This window comes from Furipterus horrens, unplaced genomic scaffold (assembly GCF_987537825.1).
Source record: "Furipterus horrens unplaced genomic scaffold, mFurHor1.1.pri manual_scaffold_13, whole genome shotgun sequence".
NCBI lineage: Eukaryota > Metazoa > Chordata > Mammalia > Chiroptera > Furipteridae > Furipterus > Furipterus horrens.
Window position 1 is genome coordinate 27,388,431 of NW_028327183.1, and position 20,581 is coordinate 27,409,011.

At 48.0% G+C, this 20,581-nt stretch overlaps 1 protein-coding gene across 1 annotated transcript; it reads left to right on the plus strand.

The window, feature by feature from the left end:
* The first annotated feature begins 782 nt into the window (after positions 1-782).
* On the plus strand, positions 783-15,503 carry MLYCD (malonyl-CoA decarboxylase). Its single transcript, XM_090261316.1, has 5 exons — positions 783-1,349; positions 7,626-7,738; positions 8,754-8,910; positions 11,585-11,734; positions 14,253-15,503. Exons 1-5 carry the CDS (start codon positions 810-812, stop codon positions 14,784-14,786), a joined length of 1,494 nt encoding a protein of 497 aa, XP_090117442.1. The 5' UTR covers positions 783-809; the 3' UTR covers positions 14,787-15,503.
* The last annotated feature ends 5,078 nt before the right edge of the window (positions 15,504-20,581 follow it).

The following is a 20,581-nucleotide window of genomic DNA, read 5'->3' on the forward strand; positions in this document are numbered from 1 at the left end:
CAATTTTTAGTTATTGTCTGTCTCCTTCATTAGACCGTAAACTCCATGGGGCACTATTGGGTCTGCCTGGTTCATTATTTTATCCCCGTGCCTAATACAGGATCTGGCACATCCGGGTGGTTAATAAACACTCTGTTGAATGAATGAATGAATGAACACTGAGGAAGGAAGAACAGGTTGGGAACCAGGTGCTCCGCAGAGCCCCACTTGCCTCATCCATGAAAAGCTCTCCAACAGGCAGCCAGAAGCTGGGTCCAGGGATCAGGAGAGAGAGGGGCTGCCGCTCTGGGAGTCATTTGTATCATCAGACACTGACAATGAATTGACAGCATCTAGGCTACCTTGTCAGAGAATTGCCACCGCAAAACTTCTGTAAGCACGCAGATTCCTGGGCTCCACCCCAGCCGCACTGGATCAGAAACTCTAGGACTGGGGCCCAGGAATCTGCATCATAACACGTTCCACAGGTGACTGATGCATTTTGAGGTTGGAGGGTTCAGCTCTAGAGAATGGGAAGCGCAGAAGAAGAGAGGAGGGGCTGAGGAGGTGACATCTGGTGACCAGGTAACAGGTCGCAGGGGTGGCGCCTAAGGCCGCTGCCCGTCCCGCAGCGGGACTTAGACCTTTGGCCACACTTGGCCATGGGCCGCGCTCTGCCCCGCCCCACCCCCACCCCGCCACTGAGCCCTCGGATTGGCCGTCTCCCCTTCCGTCCCCGGGCCTCAGCCAATGGGGCCCGCGTGCGCCGGAAGCCGGAAACACAGCGGCAGTGGCGGCCGGCGTCTTTTGGACAGTTGCCACCCGGCGCCATGCGAGGCCTCGGGCCAGGTCTGACGGTGCGGCGACTCCTCCCGCTGCGGCTACCCCCGCGGCCGCAGCGGCCGCCCGGACCCCGGCTGTCGAGCGGGCCGGCGGCGGCGGGCGTCCTGGAGCGGGCCATGGACGAACTGCTACGCCGCGCCGTGCCCGCGGTGCCGGCCTACGAGCTTCGGGAGAAGACGCCGGCGCCAGCCGAGGGCCAGTGCGCGGATTTTGTGAGCTTCTACGGCGGCCTGGCCGAGGCGGCTGAGCGTGCCGAGTTGCTGGGCCGCCTGGCGCAGGGCTTCGGCGTAGACCACAGCCAGGTGGCCGAGCAGAGCGCCAACGTGCTCCAGCTGCGCGAGCAGCCGCGGGAGCCGGCCGTGCTGCTGCAGGCCGAGGACCGGCTGCGCTACGCCCTGGTTCCGCGCTACCGCGGCCTCTTCCACCACATCAGCAAGCTGGACGGCGGCGTGCGCTTCCTGGTGCAGCTGCGGGCCGACCTCCTCGAGGCACAGGCCCTCAAGCTGGTGGAGGGGCCGCACGTCCGGGTAAGGCCCCGCCTGGGCCGCCCTGACCCTCTGGGAGCGGGGAAAGCCCGGGTTGCGCCCCCGCCTCGCGCCCAGGTCCGTGGGCCCTTGGCAGTCCCTATAGCCCCAAATACTCCGCCTTCCCTGCCTGAAGCCGTGCACACTTGACCATGAGTTACAGAGCCCCAAACCCTGTCCCCTTCCTTCCCAGGTTTTCTGAATCCTTTGTTTTATCTAGTCATGTCTAGCTCCAGTCCTTACTACTTAGTGCTTATTAGATAAGGCAGTCGCCTACGTTTAAATGACTGTCATGCCTCATTCATGATTAGTATACTTCACAAAGACTTACTATTTTGGCTGAGAGGTTCCATCTTTATGGTACACTTGAATGAGTACCAAACTGAACATCAGGCAACTTTTCTAAAAACCTGGGTTGTGTCAGCAAAAGTTAATTGTGCACCCACTGTGTGTAAGCCGTTGACCTTAGAAGTCCTGTGAAACGTAGAGATGACTAGAACTTGAGGTTTCCACTGTCGTAAGAGTCTGGGTGCCTTCTGGAACTTGATTCTTACTGCATAGGAATGTCACCTGTCTCGGAATGAAACCATCCACCTGTCCATCTATCCTTCAGCACGCAGCCATCAATGTTTACCTTGTATGAGGCTCCCAGCTCACTTGGTCCAGGAGCTTCTATTCTAGAACGGGAAGGTTAGTAGTAGAGGCATGGTGATCGGTAAGTGCTTTTCATGCACTTTTCTCATTTCATCCTCAGCAAGTCATAGGAGCTGTGTTGTAGATGAGGTGATGAAAGCTTGCTAAGGCCAAGAGCAGTGCCCAGAGCAGAGAGCTGGTGAAGGATCCACAACTCAAGCCGGTCTCTGCTCCATGATTGGGTACTTCATCGCTACACAGTGACTCTTGGAGTTGACCATTTAACTAGATCTAAAATGGACTTGTTCTCTTAGAATTTTCCTTTGTTCTCTAGAGTAGAGGGCAGATAAAACAACCCAGTTAATGGGTGGCTTTGTTTTACTTAGTTTCACTGAATCAGGAGTTCTCTATTCTCTAGTTGGGACTCATTTCCTCTTTAAGACTGTGCAAGCTACTGTCTTATCATCAATCTCAGTGCCCATCTTCCTCTAAAACCACAGGCCAGTCTTTACTCCCTTCTTGAAAAATCATCAAGCCTCACATGCCAGAAGGGTCGCATTTAGTATCTTTCCTTTGGCATTTATGATGCCCACCAAACCATCCTGGACAACATTTCCATCTTTACTATCCATTACTTGTTCCTCTCCGTAGCCTTGCCTTCCAGCCAAGCTGGCTCTTGGATAGAAAGTTCCTGAACCCACATCCCTGTGTGATTTCTACTTGAGAGACCTGATAGAATCAGAGCTGCCTCCACCCTAAGTTCATTCATTCAGCTTTTCCAGACACTCCACATCAAAGTAGTCTCACTCAGTTTTGAGCGTCATGGCATACATTATTATCTGCACCCCTCTCTTAGATTTTATACATCAACCACAGAATTTAGTGTTTGAAATGTATTAGCCTCCCTACCCCCAAATAGATGATCAGCTCCTTGAAAACTGGGAACCTTGTCTTAAATTTCTTGCATAGCAAAATGATGAATGAAGCATTAAGATAGACTCCTGGGTGCCCCGCTATAAGACAGAGTCAGCGCACTAATCATTCCCATTTGTTTTGATATCAGATTGCTCCTCTCACAGAGTTCTGAGCCTGGAAGGAAGCCCAGAGGGTCTGGGAGGTTTCTGCACAGCCAAGAGAGACATATCAGACGTTCAGACTGCCCTTGGCAGATTTCAGCGAGTTTTGGCCCTGGGTGGTTTCTAATGCCTCTTCCAGTTCTAAATCCTGATTCTCTGGCACGTTACTGAATGTGTCCCCTTGCTATTGCCCACACAAGAAAGCACATGGCTATTGTGCAGTGGAGAAGGAATATTATGGCAGCTGCACACTGACATTGAGACTTGACTTGCAAGAAAGGAGCTCGCCCCAGGGAAGTCCAGAGCTGCCAGCAACTCCAGGTCCTCAGATGTTCAGGGTTCCCTTATTTTTTTAACCAATCGTCCACCCACGTGATGGAAAAAACTTATACCTACAGGCAAAATCCAAATGGAATAAAGGTATTTTTTGGAGAAAGGATAAATAACCACAGCCTGACCTTTGCCTCTGCACATGGTCTGTGCACATTGGGTACAGAAGCCTTTTTTAGTGTCTATCATGGCTCTTCCATTTCTCTACCTTGAAATCCTGTCCTTATACTTAATGTGTCTGTTAGCGGCTGGTGGTTCCCTTCTCCTTTGGTCTACAGTTACATCAATTTTTTGAAAATCCTTATCTTTGGAATCATTCAGAGAACAGTTCTTTTATATCCATAGACATCGTCAATGGGATCTGATATTGTACTCTTATCACCGGAGTCACCTAATGTCCACCTTGATTCTCTGCTACCCCCTTCTGGATTTTGCATCCAAGTTAGAGGTGATATAGCCAGAACTTTTTGCTTTTAGGAATTCAGTGTTAGAAACCACCAGAAATTTGGCATGTGAAGCTTTAGGGCAGGAGTCCCAAACCTCCAGGGGCCTGTGAAGCCCTGGGATGCTGGGGGAGTGGGGAACTCCTCTGCAGTTGTCCCAGGTGTCAGAACCCTTTACTGTGTGCATGCAACAGGCGCCCTGTCACAGACATGCTGCTTGTCTGGCCCCCGCTGACCTTAGGACTTGCTGGGTACATTCAGGTGAATACACACTGGTTTACATGAGCTGCTGTGGGCTTGGTCCTGAGCATTCACCTTGGAATGGACTTGGTCCACTGTGTACCTTGCACAGGTTCTTGTTTACTAGAGTATGTAGGGTGTAAAGGCACTTTAGAATAACCAGTAATATGAAGCCAAACGTGCTGATTCAGTGCCTTTGACCAGATAGTGAGTATAGTGGGAGAAGCCCTGGGTGGGGAGTCAGGAGGCAGGTTCCCAGTCCTGTCTTTGCCATGCACTGGTTAGAGACATGATTTTAGGTGGTCTTAGCCAAGTCACTGTGACTCCCTGGGCCGGTTTGTCTGCTCTGAGGTGAGAAAATCAACTGGTTGATATGCTCAAGATCAGCCTGTTTCTCTCCTAAGAAATGCCCTGAGGGTATGGTGGAACTTTGCTAAAAATCCGTTTTACAAATGAGGGCAGGTTTGTCAAGTCCTTGGCTCTGACCAAACGTTGTGATTATTGGAAATGTAGGAAGAATCTGGAATCTGGAAGACTGCCACTTCCTTTTCAAGTGTAGCCCAGCGTGAAGACCACAGGAATGAGGCCAGGCAGTCCTCTGTCCCATTCCTGGGATATTTTAAGTCAGACAGGTTTCTCTCCCTGGGCATCTTAATCCTTTTTGATAAGAAGTTCAGAGTCAGTTTCAAGTCTCTGCTGGGAACATTCAAGTGCTACTTTGAAGAAAGTTTTTACAACCTGGCAAAGGTCAAATATCTGTGTTGTATTTTGAGACAACAGATCAGATACATGGATGCCTCCTGAATAAAATGCCCTGTGAATGTGTGTGTGCCCAGCGTTGCTTATGGGATGTGAGGGTGTGTGTGTGGTATGTGGGGGGAGTGAGTGTATGTGGTTTCTGTGTGAGTTCATTTATAGGCTTTGTTTTTCTCAAGAGACATTCCCAAAGGCCCATTTGGGTTGAACAGTTAGATTTCTTAGATGAAATCCCCAGTGAAATTGAACTGACCCCCATTATTGCAGAAGATCTGAGCATTGTTCAACGATTTGTGGGCACTAGAGGAAAGTTGGCATTTAGAAAATTGAAGAGTTTCTTGATGGGCAATTAAAGCACAGAAATTATGGAGAAATGAGAGGTGCACAAGCCTTCATAAAAGCATGGGTGGACCATCAGAGAAGGGACTAAGTATGTCTCAGACACAGCCAGCATCCCCACCGCTGCAATGCCCAGCCCTGATAGACACTGTTGTACAACCTTTTTTGGTGGCTTGTTCTGCTTTTAAGTTAGTATAGTGGCTCTTATTGGTTCTACTAAATTCTGTGCTTAGCTAGATTAAAGATCTTATTTGTAGATAGGAAAGCGCGCCCCAGCCACCTGGGGGGTAGCAGCTTGCATGAGTTAGAATTGACCTATTATGTAACTTCAGCACTATGACCCTGATAGCTTTCATCTCCCTTGACCAGGGCTTCTGAGCAATGAAAAGTAATTCTTCACATACCAAAAATGGGGAGATCCTGGTAGCCAGAAACTTTAGAGGCGAGTGTGGGAGACCGCTTTTTCTCTGCTAAGAGTGTTGGCTGGCCTTCTAAACAGTGTCATCCAGGATGACTAGAATTGGCAGTAGGGGAAAATGCAGACCTAACACTGACTTTGGCGTCTCCACAATGTTCCCAGCAGTTGTACTTCAGAGCCTTGGGTTGTTGATAAATGATTGCAGGATTAATGAGCAGAAAGCTTAAGTGATTTCTTTCCTTCCTGATTTCTGTAATCCAGTAACCTTGCTGCATGAGGTGGCTAATTCCAGCCTGAACAGCTGTGGAGACTTGTAACCTTTAACCCAGATTCCCAGCTCTTGTGACCAGCGTCACATTTGACAGCTGTCAATAGCCCAAAATAGAATGAAAAGACTTAGGGAGCTTTCATCAGCCAAACCATTTTTGTAATAATTAATACCGAATTAATACTGAAACTAGATAGTTCCAGCTTTTCTGTTATGAATGTAATAGAGCTGCCAGTACACCTTACATGGAACTGGACTAATCCATTTCTACCCATTTAGTGCAGAGGTTTCTAACTCCGAGGTCCATGAACCCTTGGGGATGATCTAAAGATATATTTCAAAGGCGCTATGAACCCCAGGCAATTGTATGCAAAATTTAATTAATGTATTTGCATTTTCTGGGGAGAGCTTCCTGGTTTTTAGCATATTCTTAAGAGGATGTGCAGACCCCAGGAAGATGAAGAACCATTACAGTCAAATGCAGTAAATACAGTTTTATAAGGGGCCATTCTGCATTGCCTAGCCAATGACATCTCATGTCCTCCCTTCCTGCTACTTCCTAATCCCCATTCTCCAGTTTTTCTTTTTCATTGACTGTCAATCTTTTAGCCATCTTCCACATGGACGGTCCCACTGAAGATTTTGGAAACTAGAGGAATGAAATAGAAATGACTTCTGCCCTTAACAGAGCTTAGAACTGAGTAAAGGAAACTCAATTATGGAATCCATTAAGAGTTAAAAGGAATTGCAAAATTAATCCAGTCCAACTACCAATTGGATACTTAAATCCTTTTAAAACAGCTCCACGAAGTTCTTGCTCACCCTGTGCTTGGTCACTTCCCGTGGGGAGGTTCACACGCTCCCCAGGAAGACATCTAGCTATTCAAAAGCTCTGTAAGTTCAGTCTGAGTCTGACTGTGTCTCCCCAGTTAGTCCTAGGTTTACCCCCTCTCCTCACCACTCTGGCTATTAGAAGGGACTGCCATGACGTGTTCAGTGTGGTCACAGCAGGCTAAACTGAGTTGGTTCTGCTCCTGTCCTTTCCTAAGCACTTTCAAGCTATTCTTGCCTGAAAGGTTTCAGTGCAAATGTATCTTTGATGGTAAAGTAGACTCAGACAATTTTCAGAAATAGATTAGATAAAAGTGAAGGGAAATCAGAATAATTTTATCAAATCTGAATGCATTGATTGCCAGATACAGTATTATGTCCTATTAGAAGAGAAAAAATATGCTACCAGTTAAATTGTGACCTGCCATCATTTGAAAGATGCATCCTGACTTCAGAGATGTTAAAATACAAAAATGGGCACCTTGGAGTTCATGAAATATGGTACCTGGACCCAGTACTTGCTTTTCCTAGGAAACAAGGAATGATGTCCTGGCATATCAAAATCTTCCTGAGGGGCTGAGGGCTGGAGCTCTGTGCTGTCCTGGTGCTTCCTGTACACCATTCGTTGTTCTGTTCACTTTATTCTTCAGTTGTGTTCACTACGGTGAATGAATTGGACCGTATTATTTGATTTGGGAGATTTAATTCAAGTTGAATACTCCCATCCAGGTATCTTATAGATTGAAGTAGTAAAGTCTAAATGGAGTGCTAGATTCAGTGGAACTTGGTTGAGACACGAGTTCAGTAGTGATATCTCAGAAAAGGCCATTTAGAGAAGCATCTTGTAATCTCCTTTGATCTCACCTCTTTGTGTTTTAACCCACTGCACTGACTACATGCAGAGATGGGCTTGGAAAAGCTGACACTTTCTCTTCTCCTTTCCAGGAAATGAATGGAGTGCTCAAAGGCATGCTCACAGAATGGTTTTCCTCAGGGTTCCTCAACCTAGAAAGAGTGACCTGGCATTCACCCTGTGAGGTGCTTCAGAAAATCAGTGAGTAAGTATTCAGGTTTTCATGTTCCTTGTATTTCAGCTGAAAGCCAGTCTCCATTTACATGCACATTTTGTTCCAAGGCTAATAAAACCTGAACACAGTATTCACAAATGCTGTGGCTGTGTTCTAGCAGGTGATGTCGAGATCACAGGGGAGGAAAGGGCACAGACGGAAACTGGTGATTCTACCGGCAAACCTGCACGCAGGGTCTCATTTATGTCCTCATATTTAAAGCACATGGCCTCCCTCGTCCCAAGACCCCATTATCAGAGCTCTATGAATTCATTGGCCCAAGTGTTTGCATTACTAATCCAAACAGTATCCGTCTCATCTAGTTACTAAAATTTCTCTCTTGGATATAATCTCTAAATTAACAAAACCTCGCATAATTCCAACACATCCAAGACACAGTAAAATGCAGGCTAGCACGTCAGTCGTTCTCACAGACAGGGAAAGCTCCTTCCACCTCAGGATCTTCATAGTCCGTGTTGTCTTACATAATCCAAGGTTTGGAAAATGTTGTGCTTTTTGAAGTGTAACCGATTTGAGGGACTGATGGTGCCTGCTGCCATTTCGCGTGTTGAAAACAAAATAGTGGTTGGCTGAGGTTGCTAGCCAAATGGAACCGAGAGATGTGTGTTTGCAACATTGACTTCAAACTGCAGAGATTTAAAGGAAATAAAAGACATAGAATGTTCAACGACCAAGCATCTGGTTAGGTTTCTGCGTTACAGTCTGCTGCGTAACTGCTTCCCAAGGGCCTCGCAAACTAGTCTTAAGACCAGGCATTAAAAATTAGAGCACAATTTGGTGTGTAAAGTGGTCATTAATTGTAGTTCCTTTCAGTCAGCACTGTTTCACATTAAAATGATTATCCTTAAATTTTCCTAAGGAAGCAATTGAAGCTGTATTTAAAGGATTTATTTGACTTCAGTGAATAATACGAATCAGAATCAGCAATGGTTGTTTAACGTGGAAATTGAACATTTGTCTTAGCTCTTTATAACCACCTTGTCAGGTCTGAGGCCGTGCATCCTGTGAAGAATTGGATGGATATGAAACGACGTGTCGGACCATACAGACGGTGTTACTTCTTTTCTCACTGTTCGACCCCTGGGGAGCCCCTTGTGGTCCTGCACGTGGCACTGACCAGCGACATCTCCAGCAACATTCAGGTACCTGCGGACGGCCGGTCAAAGACAAGGCAGGCTCCTGCAGAGCCCCTTCACATCCTTTAAACTTGGCTTTGGGGCCCCTTTTTCAAGTGCTGTAGGCTTTTGTGGAGTTTTGAACTGGCCAGAGAAAATCTAATTTTATAGCTACACAGTGTAGATGTGTAGGATTTAAATAGTTTTGAAATGAGGAGAGCATTCATCTGGGTCTGCTGACTTCGAGTTGAGTCAGGGTTGAAGTCCATTACAGAATATTTTTGTGAGGCAGAAGAGCTATGGGGGCAGAAGAGAAGGAAGGGCACATGGTTCCGCTTTTCAGCATTTGTTAAGTGCCTGTGAGGAGTTTAAAGCGACATGGGACTGAAGCATAGACTCGGCGCTGTAGCCTGGCACAGGCCCAGAGCTCTGCTCGGGAGGGGAGGCAGCCAGGCCATGCTGACAGGCCTGCCGGTGGCAAGCTCAGCTGCTCCATACGGAGCTGGCGGGAATGTCTGAGACATTCTTGCAGGCTCGTGGGAGGCAGAAAGAGAACCAGGGCAGGGCCTGGGAGAGCAGATCACGATGAAGGTAAAGACAGGGTAGGGGACGTGGGGACACCTGGGTCACAGCGGGTTTGCTTAAACTAGGAGGCCAAAGTGGACAGGGCTTTGGCATGGGAATGGCCTGTTTGGAAGCTGGAGAGATGATAACAGGCCATAGGATGGGCCCTCTGGGCAGCATTCCTAGTATCAGAAAGTAGAGAAATCAAGCAGGAAAATGAACAGATGTTCTTGATCACCAGGGAGAAATCCCTTATGATTTTGTGTTAGAAAGAGTAGGCACACTCTCGCACCGGAATTTATTACAGCCTCTCTGAGGACTGTTTGATATCCGTTAAACTCTAAAACGTGCATTCCTTTGATCTGAAAATGTCACACTCAGGAATTTATCCTGGAGAGATGCTCAGACCTAAGAGTGCAGGTGGTTGCAGCATTGTCTACAGTTTGGAAAGGCTGGAAATGATAGCCTAAGTGTCCATCAGTCAGAGATGCATTAAAGAAATGATGGCATGTACGTCTGGTACATCCTCATAGCATTGGATTTCTGTGAGTGTATTTAAGTGTTGATTTAATTTTATATTTTTGACATGGAAAGCCAACCTTGACAAACTAGTGCATAAAAAATCAGGTTACAGAATAGCATGTATATTATGATCTCATTTATAATATTAATAATATCGATTGAGCATTTGCTCTGTGTCCATTAGCCTGCGAAGCACATTCCGTGTATTACTGCTCATGGGAATAGCCAGTGACCTGGAAATGTATTTATCAAATGGTTAACAGCAGGACTGGGTGTTAGGTTCTAGAATGATTTGTGATTTCTTCTTTGTGCATTTATTTTTGCCTCTTGAACTTTATGCATATCTCATTTATATAACCAAAGAAAGATTCATTTTTATTTTTGAAAACTTTAAAAAAAGATGTGCTGGAAATTTTTGAATAAGGAACCACAAGGTAACCTACAGACATCTTGAAAAACAAAGGAGGTAATTCACCAAGATGAAGACAGTAATGGTGGGAACCGAGCTCTGTCCTTTGAAGCACAGAGTTCTTCCATCAGTACAGGTATGACAAGAGGACCTGGCCTCGGCCCAGGAGGCCTCACTGCCCCTGTTTCACCATCTACCCCGCTGCCTTACGGCAACAGTTCTTAACTTTTCAGGAGTCACAGAAAAGACCCTGTGAGCATCTGAAGGGGATGAAAGCTAAGGACATTTTCCCCAGGGGAATATGTGCAGACCCACACATTCCGTCCACATTTCAGAAAGTTTGTGGACTCCCAGACCTCATCGTGGGTTCTGGGCCATCCACCGCCACAAGTCCCAGGTAGCTGGTGGAAGTTAGAGCAGTGTAAATGAGCTCTTTGGAAGCAAGCTGGTGTGCCCGCATCAAAGCAAACTATAAGATAACCACTCGCTACTCCACTATTGTCAAGTGACCTGCAGAGTATTAAGGGTCAAAAATCCCCACAGTCAAAACTCAGAGCTAATAAAATCAGGCTCGGCTGAGGGACTTTCAATACAAGTCATATCTTAGATTTCTTCACGGATGTGGGTTTTCACTGAGGAAAAACAAGATTGTGGCACAAAATCAAAAAGGTACATAGAAAAGTCAGGAAAAGGTAAATTTCCTCAAAGAAAAAATATATAGGATTCACACATCTCTTGAGAAATCTAAAAGAGTATAGAGTTCAGAGAAAAGGAGTGAAAATAACTAAAGGAAGGAACAAACAGGCCTTTGCAGAGAGTGGAGCCACGTGGCCTAGACAGAGGATCAGGGAGTTCTCTCTGGGTGTCAAAGGGAGCAGGTTAATTAAGTTTCAGTTTGCACCAAGGCCTGAAAAAGACAAAAAGGACACACTGCTGGTCACCAAAGTTTGCAGGAGACTTTCAAAGAGGTTGAAATGACAGGGCACTGAGCCAGCAGCCCAGTGACATTGTGCGGTTGCCGCCTTCCTGGAGATGTCAGACCAGACCGGACGGTGTTTAGTCTTCACAGCTGGCCCTTGAGTAGAGGGGACCCTGAGGTTTTTCAGCTCCCACCCTGTGAGGGTTGTCTTGTGGCCTGAAGCGACAAGGTGAGATGCAGGGACAGAGCACCCACGCCCGCTCACCACTGTCATTTCTGTTTTGCAGACGATAGTGAAGGACTGTCCTCCGTCGGAAACAGAGGAGAAGAACAAAATTGCTGCCGCCATCTTTTATTCCATCAGCCTGACCCAGCAAGGCCTGCAGGGGGTGGAGCTGGGCACCTTCCTCATAAAGCAAGTGGTGAAGGAGCTGCAGGTGAGTGAGGCGCCCCCGTGGGACCACTGACTGGGCCAGAGCCCCCCACCCCCTGCCTGCTGCTGCAGTGCAGTGGTTACCAGGTCTCAGGTTTGGCGATGGGCCAGGGAGGAAGACAGAAGCTGGGAGGAAGGCGGACGGTGCCGCCAGGGGCGCTCCCCAGGGCCCTGAGACCCAAGGGAGGAGGACAAGCGCCAGGAAAGGGGCGTCTCAGTTGGGCACAGCGCAGATGTTCTGAGGACTTCAGCTTCTCCAGGGACCTTGCTTTCTGATATGCACGTTTGTCGCAGCATGATTATGAGGAGCGCCACCTTTCACTCTCACATGTCCCAGTTTGGACGATAATGTTGCGGTCATTCTAGCCCCATCTGACCGTCCCCATCCACCCTCGCCCATGCTCCAGGCTTCTGGCCCCTGACATTTCATCAGCTTGGGCTTTCTCATCATTGGAGAGAGTGTCGAGGTCAGGCCAGGCAGCTTTAAAAGACTGGCTTTTTACAATACAGTACAGTAGTCCCTCTATCTCACGGTTCACTTATCGCGGCCTCACTGTATCGCGGGTTTTTTTAAATATTATATTTATTTATCACGGATTTTTCGCCATATCGCGGGATTTTGCAGTACTGTATACGTATGTTGTTAAAGTTACGTAGGTTTAAGAGTGTAGAATATGTTTAAGAACATAAGTAGTGTTTATAAAAGTGTGTAAAAGGTTAATAAGGGAGTGGGAAACATTAGTAAGGGACTGGGAACGGATTATAAGTGTGTGGGAAGGGTTTATAAAGCATTAAATATATATAAATTATATGCATACATATATATATATATATATACACACACACACACACACACACACACTAAAATAAATGTAAGGTTCCTACTTCGCGGATTTTCACCTATCGTGGGGGGTCTAGAACCTAATACCCGCGATAAGTGAGGGAATACAGTACTTCCTTCTCTTTAGTGCCCTGGGGAGGACACTTTAACTCTTCTACAGCAGCCATGTTGAGGTTCATTCTGAGTCTGAGCTTTTTGAAACCATCTCATAAGGGGCTAGGGTAAACTATAATGAGCAGAAACTAATTATTAGATAAAATAATTAGATTTTTAATAATTGACTATGAGAGCAGTGCTCCCTGCTTTGAGTAGTTTCAACACAGCTTCAGCCAGAGTACTTCCTTAGAGTGATAGGGTGGAGTTAAAATATTTATGTTCTTTGTAGTAAATTCATAGTCAATTTTAAATCAGAGAACTCAGGATTCAATTGTTTATCAGCTTCATTAAAATCCCTCTCTGCCATTTTCTCCCCAGAGGTGGTAAGAAGCCACATCTAATTAATACCAGTTTCTTCTTATTTCCTTCCTCTTTGCCAAAAGTGTAAATGAACTGGACAGAGAAAAGATGACTATATGACAGGTGATCAAAGGGAAGCGGAATCTGGGATCGGGGTAGGCTCTGTTTCTCGGTCAGTCCATTAGCCCCACCGCCCAGGAGGCATCCTGACACTCTAGGCTCAGCCGCCCCTGGGCTGTGAGTGGCAAGTCACCAGAGAGAACCTCAGAGGATGCATAGTCCTCTCTGCACAGACATGCTCGTGGAGGCTTATAAAAGCAACACTAAGAGCTACCTTAAATGTCCAATGAAAAGAACATGATTAGGAAAATAATGGTATGGTTTCATCTTTAGATATTATTCTGTTAAAATTGTTCTTGGATTTTAGTGATAATGAGAAAATGGTCATGATACAAGTTCCTAAAGCAGGATGTAAAATAAATGTCTCACCCATGTAAGAGTTGCCTAGAGAAGGACTAGGAGGAGTTATACTTTAGCAAACTATTGAGAGAGTAGTTATCTCAGAGTAGAAGAGTGTTACGGGGTTTTTTGCTTCTGTCATAAGTCTTTAAAAATTGTTTCTATAGTGAGCATATACATTACATTTATAAACCAGAAACACTGGGTTTTTTAAAATGATCATTGAGAGGTCTGTAATTTGAATAATGATTGATCTGATGTGAAGAAAGACCCATTGCCTCCCCTTCTGTCCATCCTGTGCACCCACTGTTTTATAGCTGGGCGATTAGTTGTTCATTGAATAGTCATTGGGCACTAGTGTGCCAAGCACCAAACCAGATTGTGTGGCTGCAAAGATGTCCATGGAGGGGATTGGTGTTCCAGAAAGACAAGCTCTGTAGTCAGAAGATGGCACGTCAAGTCCCCCCTCACAGCAGCCCGCTCCAATGCCTCCGTGACCAGTGGTGCGGACGGAGACACCGCCAGAAAGGCTTGCCTTGGGGACTCAGGTTGCCTCCAGGACCTGGCACACATCAGATTCTTAGTAACTGTTCCTGGAAAGAAAAATTAATGCACCTCCAATATCACTTTGTAAAGCAGCATACACAGGTTAATGACACATAAATGATAACTGGAGAGGTGTTTCTGTGTTGGTGACACACCTGCTGAATTCTCTTTGTGTGTCTGTTCTCTCCACCTTCCTTTCCCCACCCAACATGCCTTACAGAAAGAGTTTCCTCACCTTGGGACATTTTCAAGTCTGTCTCCAATACCTGGCTTCACCAAATGGCTCCTGGGGCTCCTGAACTCACAAGCAAAGGATCATGGGAGGAATGAATTATTTACAGATTCTGAGTGTAAAGAAATCTCTGAGATCACAGGGGGTCCTATTAATGAGACCCTCAAGGTCTCTCTCAACAGCAACGAGTGGGTGAAGTCTGAAAAGCTGGTCAGGGTGCTCCAGGCCCCCTTGATGAGGCTGTGTGCCTGGTACCTGTACGGAGAGAAGCACCGGGGCTACGCCTTGAACCCTGTGGCCAACTTCCACCTGCAGAACGGGGCTGTGATGTGGCGCATCAACTGGATGGCCGATCTCAGCCTCAAGGGCATCACCGGATCGTGCGGCCTGATGGTCAACTACCGGTACTTCCTGGAGGAGACGGCCACCAACAGCACCACCTACCTCAGCTCGAAGAACATCAAAGCCTCTGAGCAGGTCCTCAGCCTGGTGGCCCAGTTCCAGAAGAACAGCAAACTGTGAACCTCTCTCGAAGGAGACAGAGATGCGCCCAGCTTGGGAAAGGATAATTTTCTGGATGGCTCAGGGAGTGATGCATCCAAAGGACCTCTTTTAGGAAAGCAAAGTCACACTGTGTTCTCTTGCCTGTGGCCGGGTCTCACAGGCAGGCCAGGCCCTGAAGTCCATTGTGCAAGGAAAGGTGCAATTCCTGATTACAAGGCGGTGGCAGGTACAGGTGGACACAGACGGGCTGGGGATGCAGTGCTCTCTCCAGAAGGTTCTGCTGTTGCCTTTGGCCTGGTGCCCTGCCCAGGGCTGGTGCTATGGCACCTCCGTCTTTAGAAAGTCCTAGAGCCTCTGCCAGCTGTCATCCCAGGTGGATCAGTCAGCCTCGAGAGGACCTGGGCACAGGGCCCAGGTACAAATAGATTTTCCTTTGAGCTTAGAACGTAATTCGGCCATGGTGGCTTTTACCTCTGCTCTCCGGTCATTGCACAGGGGCAAAGGGTCTGCTACATTTTACTGGACATATTTTGGAGATCTCAAATCTATGGAAAGTTTTGTGACTTTGCACAAAGTTTTTACTCAGTTAAATCACTAAACACAAAAGGTGTTGTTGCTTAGGGCTTACATTCAGTTATGGACTTTTAAATTTTTAGTGATTCAAGTTCATAATGAACTTAATAGTAAAGAACAAGTTTGTTCTGTGAAGCATTAAATACATGGTTATTTAAGGTCGCGTGGTGGTTGTCTTTGAGATCTGAGACCTCGTAAGCTGGAAGCAGCTCTGAAACGTCAGCTGCGCCTTCGGTCCCCACGCAGCCTGTGGGCATGTTCGGGTGCCCCATGGAGAAGGCCTAGGGTGCTGCCTTCTTCAGAGATGAGGGGAGAAATGAAGCTATGGTATGGGAAGGACGGTTGGTGTGTGTCTCTGTGTGTCTGTTCGCAGTGCTTGTGCTGTTTTCAGTTCAGCAGACGGGCCGCCTTGCGTTCTTTGGCTTTCATCTTCCATCCCCTTCTCCTGGTCCTTCTCTTCGTGTCTTCCACGTGACTGGTTGCCTGGTAACCATCAGCACGCGGTGGTCACTGGTAGAATTGCTTTTACTGAATCCTGATCAAAGTCGGCTCACACTTCTTTGCAGTGCTCTGAACCAGCTCTGAGAACCCTTGGGCTCAGGGTTACTTGCTGGACCCTGGTCAGCAGTCCTAGCATCCAGCCGGACCGGGGCCCCTTATAAAGACAGTTCCCACTGGTGGGTGATGGGGCCTGCTGATGTCCCAGGCCCTGTGGGTGTCTGTAATCACTGCTGTGCCAGAGCCGCCACCGTGTCCACCGCCCCCACCCCGACCCCCGGCTCCAGGACCAGCTGCTCCTCTGCAGCAGGCCTGCCATAGAGGTGAGTGGGTGTGGGCAGTTCTGTGGTCTGAAGGTTTGTGCCCCTCCCCCAGATTCACATGTCGGAATCCTAACCCCCGGAAGTGTTGTATTCATGGGTAGGGGCTTTGAGAGGTGATCAGGGCCTAAGGGTGTCACCCTCATGAATGGGAGTAATGCCCTTATAAAAGAGAGCCCACAGAGCTCGCTCATCCCTCCACCGTGTGAGGATACCACAGGAAATCTGCAGCCCAGGAGAGGGCCCTCACCCAGCCTTGGTGGCACCTTGGTCCCTAATTTCCAGCCTCCAGAACTAAGCAATAAATTTCTGCTACTTATAAGCACCCCAGTCTATGGTACTTTTTAGCAGCCTGAATGGACTGAGATTCATGGGTAAGGATGGATGGGTCTCCCGTCCCTGTGCCTCAGTCTAGTCACTGAAGAGAAAGAGCTTACGCTGCTTCCTTTATTCCCCTCCCTCACGAAGGTTGCAGGGGACCCCTCATTGCTTACTTCTCACTCTTAGCCTACAGCCCCTGGGAGGCAGAAGGTGGCTAGATGGCCCAGCTCCCACTTCCTCTGAGGGATGATGTTGTTCTCTGCACAATGACCACAGCAGAGCAGGAGTCAAAATCAGATGCGGCCAGGTTTGGAGGCAACCAAGAAGTTTACTCACCAGATCTTCGTGTTGGGAACTTGCATCCTACACAAGAGCCCTACGCGCTGCGTAGGTGGCATCATCACAAAGGGGACCCGGTAGCTGTGGGTATAGGCGCTGTCTCCCACGCCTGGTTCCCGTCCCACTTGCTCTTAGGAGACCCTGGCAATCACTCTGACTACAGTAGCGTCCTCTGGAAAATGCCCAGCAGTGTGGTGGGCTCACAGTAGGTGCTCAGTAAATTGTAGTTGTTAGTATTTCCATAGCTCCCCAGGTTCAAGGCTGAAGCCATAGTCCATTACTAACCTCTGCCGTGGCCCCATGGAGCCTCTTCCTTCTCCATGGCTCCCCCGCCACCACGGCTGTCCTCATCTCTCACTGCTTTGGTGTCTAGTTCAGACAGACCGAGATCTTTATCCCATCCTGGGAGCTTCACCAGAGGCTCAGTCCTGGGCTCTGCTGGAATTCAGGATACTGATTCAAGGGGTGCTAATGGACTTGGGGCTCGCCTGCTCTGACTTGTCCATAGGCCCCTTTTTGTTTGAAAGGCAATGCTTGGCATAATGGCATCATGGTTGAGGCCACCAGCTTTGGCTCCAATCCCGGACCCACCACTTCCCAGCTGGGTGGCTGGTGAAAAGCCATCTCTTCTGGCTTTGCCTCCATTTCCCCATCTGTAAATGGGGGTAACCACAGCACCTGCCTCAGAGGCTGCTGAGAGGCTCAAAGGAGACAACGTGTATAAAGCATTTAAATTGTACAGTTATTGTACTTATTACAGACGTTCATACATCTGGACTTTTGACTGGGGACTGTTGCACTTCCCTTAATGTAGATCCTGTAATCTGTCATCCCCTTATTTGGTAGTTAGTGTTTGGCAGTTTTCTGGCTTCTGTTCACAACTTCTACAAGGTGACTAAGTGGAGTAATTCATTCCCCGGAATCTACTCTGTACTGCATGAGTGCTTGAGGCATCCTCACCAGCCCCGATAACTAAGCAGCACCCCACTTCCAGTTGAGGAGCTCCAGATTAAATAGCATGGCCCAAGCTCTCCCAGCTGGTACTTGTCCAACAAGCCCCCAACCAGCTCTGCCTCACTGGCTGCAGTCACTCTGAGGCCTCCCTGCCCCACCCACCCTTCCTGCATCTCCCCCTCCTCTTCCCAGGCTGGATCTTCACTGCCTCCAGTGCATGGCCGCTAAGGGTTGTGTAGCTCTGCCCTCTCCTGGTCACCTGAGGGCATTACACTCCTGCAAGAAGGCCACTCCTTTTTCTGTATGTGGCTTAGAAGAGGTTGGAGGTGTCTTTAACATTTTGCAAGCATCAGCTTATTCTGGGCTTTGTTTGAAGTTAAACATAAGGTGCACTTAAGACTTAAATGGAGCGAACATCTCTTTCTGATTTTTGATTGGATTCTAAGACCGTTATAGGAATATGAAATCCATTCTTATCTATTCTTAGATAGAAACAAAAGCCTCCCAGTGGTTTCTGTTCACCACAGAAATTTCTGCATTATTTGCAATTTAGGAAAATTGATAGAGGTGAACCCAAGTCTCTTTCTCGCCTTTTTCTTTTTTTTTTTCTGAATCATATTTGCATTTCTCAAATACCTAATACATGAGTATCAAGGAAAGGAGAAAGAAACAGCATGTACCTCTGCTCTGGGCCAGATGTTTTCCAGACTGAAGTATGAGGAGAGTCTCTCACTGACAGATGAGGAAACCGAGGCTCAGAGAGGGCTGAGCAGCCGGCAAGGGTGGACCAGCGCCTGAGTGTGCTTTTCCACCGCAGGGACCTGCCTCCCAACCAGACAGCCCAGCAAAGCTGCGGAGGAGGAGCCCAGGGAATTGGCTGAGAGAAGTGCTCTCTCAGAACTGCTGTGTGACCTCAGACCTATCAGGGAAGTTCCCTTCAAACACACAAAAAAAGGGAAATTAAAAAGCCACACTTCTCTGCAGTCCCACTTGCACCTCTCCCAAGCTAGACAGTGTCCCTGACCCCTCCCTACCCTCAGGTTAAGCAGGGCTGCCCCGCTGCCTGTGAACGTAGGTCTGGAGCCTCACAGGGTGCCTGCTGCACAGCAGGTGGCTCCTTGAGTGGAGACAGTGCCATGGCTGGAGAGACAAGGAGTTTGCAAATCCCCTGTCACCTCGGGCCACTGTCACATGGTGTCAAGAATCATTCTGACGCTAAAATGGTTCTGAGCAGGAACAACTGGATCCAGAACAACTGCCATCATGGGCGCTGTACAACCCGTTTGCCACTAGATGGCAGTGTTGTCTCTTCCTTTCCTGAACTTGAAGCTCAACCTAAGTACTTAACAGGTAACAAAAGACCCTGGTGTTAAACCTGTCGCCAGATTCCACTCATCAGGCTCCCCATTCTCTCACAAGGGCCGGGATCTGCGGCTGCCTGCCCAAGCCTGCAGCTCTCCTGGCTTTGACATAACTTCCCCACAGGTGCTGGGGAGCTTCCCTAGCCAGAGCCCACAGACTCAAAGGATCCTCAAAAGACTTTTGAAAGAACAAGAATTGGAAAAAGATGAAATGAGATGATCACTTTGTCCATGAGCCACCAGATTAACACACATCTCACAGGGGAGGCGCTTTGAAGGATTCTGTCTCTAGACACACACAGTGAATTTTTCCCGTGGGCTTCTAAGGCAGGTTCTTCAGACATGTTCACGAGAGCCCAGCAATGAGTGCTGGGACCAGAAGGAAAGCCACTCGCAGGCAGAACTCGGAACCCAGCATCCTGGCCGGAGGAACTGCCTTTGGTGGCCAGGAGGTGGCAGCTACCCAGTGTAACGTGGTGACTGCTTGGCACGGTGATGTTGGGGGGCTGGCTGGCCTCTGTGGGCCTTCCGGAGCTCCACAAATACTTCATTAAGCTTTCATATAAAAATCATACTTGTAACTTTTTAACTGCAGCAAAAACAATCTTCATCAGTGTGATGTAGCGAGTATCAGCACATTGACGCCACCGGCCTGTCAGCTTGCGGTACAAGCTGATCTCAACTTCAGCCCTTAAAGTACCCCAGCTTGTCCCCGAATTGCTGAGTTGAAGCACACTGAGAACTGTATCAAACTGTGACACTTTGTAGCTCTTGTCAGCGTGACTCAGAGCTCGCGGCCTGTGCTGCGCAATCACAGACACAGATCAGTTTGTCAAAACAGGCACTGGACACCCCAAACCCCTCAAAACAGCCTCGTTGCTACAAGGTAAGATTTTTACCCAAGATCTCAGGATCATGCAGCCTCCACCTCCAGTGAAGCAGCTGAGAGCCAAACTTCTGACAAGGAGTGTGATGTATTAAAAACAATGATAAGAATCCTGGCCTTAGACCCAGGCAGGAGGGGGCCTTGCATGCCACCAACACACACACAAGAGAAATTGATTAATGAACACATGGCACCTTTATCCCTGCAAACTAAACCCCGACTCATGCACTGACATCAGTCAGGCCCAGAGGAACACTCTGCACGTCTCTTGCTTTATGTCCTTGAACCAAAGGCCTCTGTGCCCAAACACGGGAGGTTTGCTGCCGCCATCAGACACCATGAGACAGGGCACCACTTCAGAGCAGGGGGAGGATTTGAGTGTCGGAAGACATTAGGTCGGGGGGAAGACGCATCCATTCAGTTGTCGGATCCTTCCTTTCCATCAGAGGAAATCCAAGAGATTCTTGTAAGACAAAGCATAGCTTCCCACGTAGCCAGAACGGTTTACACATTACGTGTGCCTGCACTTCATTACTCACCCACGCTCCCCCACCCACCCAC

Excerpts from the sequence above, each read along its gene's own strand:
- MLYCD (XM_090261316.1), top strand. The coding sequence starts at position 810 with ATGCGAGGCCTCGGGCCAGGTCTGACGGTGCGGCGACTCCTCCCGCTG. Across the intron at positions 1,350-7,625 it reads TGGAGGGGCCGCACGTCCGG|GAAATGAATGGAGTGCTCAA; the intron begins GTAAGGCCCCGC and ends TCTCCTTTCCAG. Across the intron at positions 11,735-14,252 it reads AAGTGGTGAAGGAGCTGCAG|AAAGAGTTTCCTCACCTTGG; the intron begins GTGAGTGAGGCG and ends CATGCCTTACAG.